The following is a 9,839-nucleotide window of genomic DNA, read 5'->3' as shown; positions in this document are numbered from 1 at the left end:
TGTATGCTAGCCAAAACCAAATACTCCAATTCTGAATTGTAGTGCTCTCGATAGTTGGAGTCTACCCACTGCAGTTTCCCTGACTTTTGGCAAGGCCATATGAAATTCCATTTGTTAAATCAGATCATCAATCATTAGATTATTAACATGCAATTATTAAGTTCAAGAGAAACTCGAGTACGAGGTGATGACAACTTGATAAAGTAATTTTCAATCGACTTCATATTTAATGCATAAATTACCTTCCTTGGCCAATGAAATATTGTATTCAAGGAAAATATTCACAGCTGCATCAACTGCTTATACCCTAAATAACGATTTACCCAAAAAGTTTAACTCCTCCGATATTAGAAGGAATATGACAAGTATGTGTACCTCTCTAGGTCGTCATTTTGACCTTGTTGCCTAATAAAATAATACTCTTCATAGGGCAAATCCAGAGATCAAGATTCAACCCCTAGCCTGCGTAAGCATAAATTCATTAAGAATATAATTTGAAACATTATACTAAGCACAAAAGTAGTGTTTGATAGCTCAATCAAGTAAGATATGTGCTCGTGTAGACACAGATCATAGTTCAATCAAGTAAGAAATGTGCCCTGAAAGTACGGATATGAAATCAATAAAAATTTACGCATTGGTTATGGCTCTTTCCTATAGCTTTAAATTCAAAATCTCCTAGTCATTTTGCATCTAGCAAGTCCAGGTCCAGAAGTTGGTAAAATCAGAAAGAATTGATAAAATAAATAAATAAATAAAAATAAAAATCATCACCTAGAAAAGGAACATAACTAACTGTATCATCTTAAAGAAATTGAGAATATATGAAGTATTAAAACGCATGAATTACTCATCGAGACTCTTCTTTAAAGGTGAATTAAAGAGTTCCTTTTGCAGCTTGACCAGTAATTATTTAACTCGTCTTATTCAAGCAATTACTGTAAGCATGCTAAATTGCTAATCAATAAATTGTAGCAACAAAAATGTACCGCAAAAAAACCACCATATTGAGCACTGAGCACCGATACAAAACCCAATTGAAACATGACACCTCTAGACCCATAAAAATATCTTAGTGGTTCAAACAATATCTTTAACATGGGAATTTCACAAATTCCTATTTAATTTCAAGCAAATCCAATCACGTATTTATACCTTCATATGATGCACAAGCAGCTACAATTCCCGAAGCAGCACTAACAACTGCAGCAAATCCATTTGCTCCAATCATAGGGATCAGAGTACCCAAAATTGGAGCCAGTCCTGCGTCAATTGCTGAAAAAACTAATTTAGACACAACACTGAATCGGGAGGGGGGAGATTTCATGCCATATATACAGATCAGTTTGATTTTCTTTTTTGTTTTGCTGTTTTCTAATGCCACCAACTCACCTGATTCCCACAGAAGCAAACTTGGCAAGCAATTACATTCAGAATTGACTATATTAGTGCCTTGCGCAAGTAAAATACGTTAACAAAAATTTGAGAGCTCAAGAGTATACTCGAAATAATTTGGTATCAAAACTTATATATATACGGAACAAAATGAAAAACTTACGCAAGCAAATTGGCAATTAGCAATCACAAAAAACAGGTAGTTCAAGCAAGAGTAATTTCATATAAAAAAATTATACCACTTGACTAATACTGTCTGGTTAAATTACAACAAATGGAAAGAGCCAACTTCAGATATGTTAAGGATTACAAAAAACAACTGTGACCAGTGCTAATGGAATCTAAAATCATGGGTGCCAGTAATCACAGGATGATCCCTTCTTACAGTACCCACCTTCATAAAATTTACAAACTCGCTGCCCTTTGGGCAGAGGCCTATATGAGCCTCCATTTCCAACACCATATGACGGTTGCCTGTTATATGCCATTCTGCTTCTACCAAAACCTGATTCCCTACCATGACCTTGAAAACCCCGATCTCTGGGTGCAGAAAATCGATCGTTGCCATATCTTGTTTGGCTATCCCCAAAGCCTGGAGTTACTACAGATGTGTATGAATTTGAGCTCCTGTTTTCCTGCACTGCTGTCTGTCCTACTCCCCAACCCACATTTGCATTTCCTTGATCAATTCCACTCCATCCCAAGTGTGTATTCTCTAAACCAAGTCTCCAAGTGGTATCTACTGCCAGGCCCAATGTTGCAGGGGGTGGAACGATGGGTGAATTTTCTGAGCTCGAATCCCATTGATTACATGAAACACTAACATTCTTCGTACCAACCTCAATTTTAGAACTTCTTGAAGAATGCTCCATAGAAATTCTTTGATGATGATGGTCATGTACATCTGCTTGCCGTAATGGTTCCTCTGCTGCTGTCGGCTGAGATGGTAAGTTTAAATCACCAGTGGAGCACAGTGCATCACCTTTACCCGCATCAAGCATTGGGCTAAGCTCTGCAACAAAACTGAGACAATCATTTTTAGAACCTTCAGTCAAATCCTCATTACATTTCATGATTGAAGTAGGAGATTCCAAGCCACCAAGGGACTCCATTGCTTCCACTTCTGCCAACAGATCAGAAACTGATTCATCAAAATCATTGGGCTCACCAATGATTGCCTGCCATGTAGATGTATTACATGCTGGAGGGGAAGGAGGATTATGCAAATCAAATCCCAGCTTATGTGGTGATGTTTTTGTACCAGAAACATGAGCTGATGTGGTAACCAAGCAATTAGAAGAACTATTTATATCAGAGTGTCTCCAGGTCGGTCCAGAAGACGTATTACATGGTGGAGGGGAAGGAGGATTGTCCAAATCAAATCCCAGCTTATGTGGTGATGTTTTTGTACCAGAAACATGAGTTGATGTGGTAACCAAGCAATTAGAAGAACTATCTACATTAGGGTGTCTCCAGGTCTGTTCAGAAGATGTATTACATGCTGGAGGGGAAGGAGGATTATGCAAATCAAATCCCAGCTTATGGGGTGGTGTTTTTGTACCAGAAACATGAGCTGATGTGGTAACCAAGCAATTGGAAGAACTATTTACATTAGGGTGTCTCCAGGTATGTCCAGAAGATTGCCCTGAATTCTCTTCACTATCTGATTGCTTCTGATAACTCTGCCCACTATTACTCTGCCCATCAGACGTCCTGTTCGAGCCATTATTTCCATTATCTTTTGAGTTCCCCACAATCCCATGACTTTTCCTTAATTTATCAGAAGAATTCTCATTCAATTTCTCAGGAATGGCAGTTGATAGTAGTGATGGGTATCCATGCAGTTGGCCATGCCATCCATTGCTCCTAACAGGTTCATCTTTACCATCAGACTGAGTAGAAGTATTATCCACCTTTTGTTCCTTCCTCTGTTCAATAATTTGCCCGTCTGTGGATGTTTCATTCTTTGTTCCTTTCTTCTCAGCATCCTGACTGTTATCTTTATTATCCAATGTAACACTGACCCCTAGAGAGAGCAATTGACTGTTTAATGCCAATGACACATGTTTTGAAAACTTCTCACTTAGTGCATCGGTTAACAATATAGAGTTATCCTGTTTCTCATCTATCCTCCATATTCTAAGATCTGGAGGGAAACCTCCAGTTGTATTCCACTTGTACAGCTGCAACATAGAAAAAGGTCCTTGAATCTTCCCAGTTGGATCCTGATAATGCCATGATCTATCATTCAAAGAATTATTAAATGGCTGCTCCATCCCAGTAGGAAGAAGCGATGATGAAATGTCCAACGCAACACTAGAAACTTCTGATTTCACAACTGCATTGGTGTTATCATCAATAGCTGTATCATCACGATTGATAGGATTCTTTGGTGTGCAGATATTCCCTATCGGTTCATGGGTAGGGGCCAAGTCTTGTGTTTTGCATCCCATGTCATTGAAGACACTGTTTGAATTTCTTGGAAAGATAGAACCCCCCTCTCTTCTATCAAGCCCAAGACATTTGGATAATATATTGCTATCTGCATATACAGAATCATAATTACCATGAGACAAACATTGTTTGGACAACTGCCAAAGAAACATGAAAACAAGGTCTGTGGAGCAAATGAATGCTACCTTGCTTCCTTTCATCTGACTCTCCATCATCTTCATCAGACTCAAACATTGAATCCAAATTGGGGTCAGAGTGTACATCTGGAATTTCTTGCAACCTGCGTTCACGTTCCTCTGGAGAATTGAGTAGCTGCAACTTCTCCACATATTCTTTAAGCGTGCAGTTTGGTCAAGGAACCTTATTCATGCCTTTGGCACATGTGCATGCACATGGACTGACACACACACACACATGTGCAGAGAAGCCAATCACCATCTAATGTGCACCAACCCATTTATTTCTTAACCCATCTTTGTTAAAATTTCTATCTAGTTTACAAATATATTTATCATGTCCAATTTTTGGTTAAAAATTAGATCAGCATATCAACTGACTGCATATTCATTTATAAATTAAGCACACATAAATTTAACATCACAGTAAATAAAATAAAAATGTAGTTCCAGCAATAATATGTAGATGCACAACACAAAGAAAGACCAAATAATTTATAAACAAGACTATAATACTTTTCAACATGTATGCCTCCATAGAACTACTGAAGATTTTAGCATCAATTCAGCTAAGCACCCCTAATGGCTTATTACACTAAACTACTGTGTATTTATAAGCATATATTTCGCCAATGAATGTTGAATAGTAGCAGAATCAAACTATGCATTATTCAGTACCCACAATTTAGCATATTGGGAGGGATGAGCACCACAGAGTAAAGTAGTAAATGGTAAAGGATATTCTTTTCTATGCCCGTTTTCACTTGCTCTATCACGGAGATGATTAAGCCGCAATATCTCAGCTTCCAACAACTATATCAATAGAAGAGCATAATGTTTAAAATCAAGGGCAACAATATGCCAGCTCATATTTTAAAAGATACAACATTAAAGGATGACATTGACCATGCTTGAGACTATATTTTACACCTCTAAAGTAAGAGCATTGCTATTTCAAACCAAACATTTTACTAAATTTGCATATTGAATCCACTAGGCAATTGTTAAGAGGTAGATAATAATTATGCCAGCCAAAATGATTTAGATTAGAGGACGTAGTTAAGTGACATTATATGGTACCCTAATAAATTTCTGTTTAGATTTTTTATGCTCAGTTTTTCTTACAATAAAAATAAGCATTAATCATTGATCATATTTCCATTACTATAGGAGGAAAAAAAAGGTAAGGAACTTACATCATTAACTCTAATTGCTTGAAGTGTCAATGCTTTGTCCAGAATCTCTCCCTATAGCCAACAAAAAATAGTCATCTTAAACACACAAAATACAACACGTCTTATGAAATTGACATGATATGCACACTAACCACAGTCAATCTCTTTGAAAGCCCATATTTTATACTCTCACGCAACCGCTTGCATTCATCCTGGATATAGAAAAACATTAACCATCAGCAAACTTACATAGAAGAAACTTAACTCTTCTACATATTCAAGAGATTCTGCCAAAGGTGATATGATTAAAATAGTATCTATTCACCTCAGAGAACTCCTGATTAGAAATTTCACCAATTGGTATGACCTCCTTCCGGTTTAAGTTTAAAATTTCAAGCTTAATATCAGTTGTTCTTGTGCCAATTTTGTAAGGTTGAGCAACCTTGCTTGTACCTGCACAAATAGCTACAAAAGTCGTGCACAATTTACAATAAGTGTAACTTACCAAGTATTGGATGCTGTGAAAGCTCATTTACCTACAACTTGTACAAGTCTATACATATCTTGTTTTTGATCACCACCACAGATTCTTATTCGCACAAATGCACCAACAATCTTCTCATGAATCTTTTCAATATCTTCAGTTAGATTCTCCATCAGACTTCGCCGCAAGTAAATCAATTTAATGTTGTGAGCATCTATTGCAGCATATGCATCTGGATTATTTTGTGGCACTAGAACATCATCCTTTTTACACCCCTTGTCATTAACTAACATCAACTGCTTATTGTAATTGTCATGGCCTTCCCCTTCATTAGCAACAGCATTAATAATTCCTACTCCAAAAGTATTATCCGCAGGGCCATTGCGTCTTAAAAGAAAGTGGGATTCAAGTAGCTTTGGAATTTCCATGTGGCCAACACATGCTTTTCCAAACAAATTTAATAGTCTAGAGTCGCAAACAATTTGGGAATTCTGTTGAGGATCACAAAGATTATTTTTCTTTACATACTCTAGCAAGAGATTCTGAACATCAAATTGAGACAGGAGAGACGTATCACCATTTTTCATATGTGCAACAAACTCTAGAAGCTCCTTTGATGCCCATTTTGTGCAATCAGTCAAAGACACACCACTGTCACCACCTGAAGTTATCCAATTATCCAAGCAATCACCCTTACTGAGAAGCTTTGGCTGTCTTCTGGGCCTCTTGTTCTTCAAATTATTTGACTCTATATCTATACAGGAGTTCTCAGAACCAGAACCTTTGTCATCTCTAAGATGATAAAGTTCATGGGGACTTTGCTTGCAACTCATAGGAGCAACACCTTTCCATTGGTTTTTAGCTCGAAGGAGCTCATCAAATGTTAAAGATAGCTTCCCTTTCAAATAAATCCAGTACACCTTGAAAAGATACTCCCAGCTGCTCTTGTCATCAAAATCCACTTCGCACTGTAAGAGTAGCGCAAGGAAAACAAAGGTAAAAAATTAGACCATCAAGCAACCGTGCATTATTAGCTCAAAACAAGTAATCCAGCATAGATAAGAAAGTTTAACATACCATTTCCTTATTTCCCTGGGCACTGTTCTCAATCAGCATTATAGTTCTCATGCATATTCCGCACATACCTTTATTCTCTCTGACACAAACAAAATCAGCATCTTTTATGCATCCCTTGCACAAAGAATATGTGCAAGTATAGCACATATAATGTGCCGCCTTCTGACAAACGCTACATATATGCCAACCTGAGTCGCACAAAAAAATGGTTAATAACCGAAAACTACCCAATTTATAAAAAAAAAACTAAAATACTAAAATCAAAACATATAGAAACGATTAACTTCTCAAAAATAAGAAGTGTGCGCCAATTGGTAAATGTAATAAACACAACACTCAATTAACCGAGATAATAGGCGAATAGCATTAGAGAATATTGATATGATTCTATGTAATCTACGATAGTTGTCCAACTCCAAATGCTTCAAGCAAGTAAATGACACGTGCATAGGAAATCAAACCATATTCCCAAAAAAATCGCAGGGTTAGAAATCCAATCGTATGTCAATAAATCAAAATATAACAAACCCAACATACCGCAATTCCACTTGGCCTTTGATCGGAAGAACGCTTCGTCTCGCTTAATACATGAGGGATGATACGCCTTAGGACAACCCCTAAAAAAGGAAACGAAAAGAGTTCGAAATCAATAATTACTAAAATTGGCAAGAGCGATTCCAATTGAATAAAGCAACGCATAAGCGAGACCTTAATTGCAAGCTAAAAGGGCAAGCAGAGGTAGAATTTATCACACAAACACGAAATCAATCACAATGATGACTCACCGGCGATCGCAGAGAACGAGACTCCCACCGTCGAAGCAAATGAAACAAACGTCCTCCTCGTCCTTCTTCTGCCTGACCGGAGGCGCCACTTTCGGAGCTCCCTTGGCCGGACGACCGCGCTTGCGTTTCAAAACGGCAGCGTCCACGACGGCAACCTCCAATTTGGGCGCGCAACAAGCAGCGTCTCCTTCCGGGTCGCGCTGCGCAACGGGGACTCCAAGCAGGCGCGAATCCCTAGCAGCGGTGGGCGGCGGTGGCTGGGGCTGCGGTTGAGGCGGTTCCTCCATGGCGGCGGCAAATCGAAATCGAATCGAGGAAAGTGAATCAATAATTGTGAAACATGAGGCTAGTTGCGTGGGAGAAAGAAAACCCTAACATGGAGGAGTGCAGGCAGAAGCAGGTACTGTGAAAAAGCTAAGAGTAAGAAGAGAGATCCCGATTGCAAGAGAGAGAGTGTGTGGAACTCTGACCTCTCAGTGAGAAGAAGGTAGACGACATGCTCGCTTGGGATTGGTTGAATGTGGACAACTCCTCTTTACTCCCTACTTCCTATTTCCCATTTCCCAATCTCTCTCTCTCTTCCACTCTTCCTATTGTTTTGCTTTTTCTACGTGTTTTCAATTAGTGAGAATTGAAGGTTGTGATTTGTGAATCGTCAAACGCGACTCCTTTTGAGTACGCGATTCTGTGTTTCTCGAGCACCACGTGGTTAGTGGGAGCCGAGGTGAAGCCAGCAAGTGTGGGAGCCACGAGGTTATTTCCTTCAACGCATCCTATTTATAAATTATTTTTCTTTTTTTTTTTAAATTACTTTTTGCTCCGATTTGAAAAGGGAAAGTTAGGTTTGTTTTTATTCTTGAGGCACAAAGGGGATGTTGGGTGAAAAAGAAGGCAGGATTACTTGTTCCGCTTTGCCACTGCCTTTCCCACTTATCTACATTCCTCCCTTTCATTCTTTAAATGCTAATTTTCTCCAATGGGGAGGGCAATTCACCCAAAATATTAAAAAACGAGTTTCACTGTTTGCCACCATGTGGAGGTGCACGCGAAAGTAAGTGACTAAGAAATGGGATTGATTATTCCTAATGCTCATAAGCTGATTTGTCACGGGGTTTTACTCGGTTTCAGGATAATCACGTCACTGTTGTCATACCTGTCATTAGTCAAGAAGTTCCGCCATTATTTATGTCAAGATGCTATCCTAATAAATGCTTTCCTTTGGCCCGTCCATTCTGTTACTTGGGATGGGAATGGGATCCCATTGCCATTTCAATTTGTTTCTAATCAACAATCCCTCCCTCCCATCGCCTACTGTTAGATTACTTTTCTCAATCTGATTCTATATCACAAATTCTACGGCAGTTTCTCAATAATTTTTAAAATTATAAATGTTTTCTTTTTTATTTACTGTTCTCATTTTAACAACTTTAAATAAAATTTAATACTACTTCCATCTTTAATTATAAGATTTTTTTTAAACTAAATTACACAATTTAAGCATACAAGAACATTAAACTTATCAATAATTTAAATTATTTTTTTATAGCATTTCTTAAATTAACATTTTATCTTTTCACTTAATCATTTTTCGTTGAATTAATTAATATTTTAAAAAAATCAATATATCTTTTATCTAATCAGCTTCAAACATTATTTTTTTATAAAAAAATTGTTAATTAAAAAAGATACTTTAGATAAAATATAATTAATGCATTTAATAATAATTAGAAGATAAATTTATAATAAGGGACAAGGGAAAAAAAAGTCTGGTATATAGAGCATCATTTGATCCTTAGAATTTTTAGAAATTATCAATCAGGTTTTAAAATTAAAAATTGTAATTAAGTCAAAAAAATTTTTTAACAAAAATCGACATGCTAACATGTAATTACTCTTTTTATTAGCAACAACTTAATGGCTTTTTTTTAGCAACAACTTAATGGTTCGAGTGATTTTGTAATAATAAAGAAAATCCATTATAACAATATAGATTTTTTAAAATTAAAAAAACGTGGTGTGTTGTGATTTTTAATGACTGGACTTTTTTCCTTCCTTAAAAAAATGATATCTAAAATAGAAGATATATTATTATAACAAAAACACATTTATATGAATTATTATCGTCCATATTTTTACTTGTTTATTTATTTTTTATGAGGGCGGCGTGCCGTGGTGGTTTGGGTTTGGTCCCAGTATAAATGCGTAGTATGAATATGTGAAAGCTGAACAAAAGTTAAATCATTAGTTAAAACTCATTTAGTGCGTGTTTGTTTCGGTTTTTGGACGTGAAAAT

The 9,839-nt window shown here is 36.9% G+C and overlaps 1 protein-coding gene across 2 annotated transcripts; it reads right to left on the bottom strand.

Annotated features, from left to right (window-relative positions):
• Positions 1 to 1,598: 1,598 nt before the first annotated feature.
• On the bottom strand, positions 1,599 to 8,236 carry LOC109800626 (zinc finger CCCH domain-containing protein 44). Of its 2 annotated transcripts, none has more exons than XM_020361418.3 (10): positions 7,547 to 8,236; positions 7,299 to 7,378; positions 6,762 to 6,949; positions 5,737 to 6,652; positions 5,526 to 5,665; positions 5,353 to 5,412; positions 5,222 to 5,272; positions 4,768 to 4,838; positions 4,035 to 4,189; positions 1,599 to 3,937 (listed from the first exon to the last, which is right to left on the bottom strand). In XM_020361418.3, the coding sequence occupies exons 1-10, from the start codon at positions 7,831 to 7,833 to the stop codon at positions 1,743 to 1,745; spliced, it is 4,143 nt and encodes a 1,380-aa protein (XP_020217007.1). In that variant the 5' UTR covers positions 7,834 to 8,236; the 3' UTR covers positions 1,599 to 1,742. The 2 variants fall into 2 exon arrangements, with proteins under 2 accessions (XP_020217007.1, XP_020217008.1); XM_020361419.3 differs by having other exon boundaries at positions 5,526 to 5,653; positions 7,547 to 8,234.
• Between the last annotated feature and the right edge of the window lie 1,603 nt (positions 8,237 to 9,839).

Source organism: Cajanus cajan, chromosome 11 (genome assembly GCF_000230855.2).
Source record: "Cajanus cajan strain Asha chromosome 11, NIPB_CcT2T_4, whole genome shotgun sequence".
NCBI classification, from domain to species: Eukaryota; Viridiplantae; Streptophyta; class Magnoliopsida; order Fabales; family Fabaceae; genus Cajanus; species Cajanus cajan.
Note: the sequence above shows the minus strand (reverse complement) of the source record. Positions and strands in the feature narration are given on the sequence as shown.

What these genes read in the sequence shown, in the direction of transcription:
- LOC109800626 (XM_020361418.3), bottom strand. Translation starts at nt 7,833, where the DNA reads ATGGAGGAACCGCCTCAACCGCAGCCCCAGCCACCGCCGCCCACCGCT. An exon ending in AAAGGCCAAGTGGAATTGCG is followed by an intron (nt 6,950 to 7,298) that starts GTATGTTGGGTT and finishes TGTGCGACTCAG; the next exon opens with GTTGGCATATATGTAGCGTT. An exon ending in CCCAGGGAAATAAGGAAATG is followed by an intron (nt 6,653 to 6,761) that starts GTATGTTAAACT and finishes CTACTCTTACAG; the next exon opens with TGCGAAGTGGATTTTGATGA.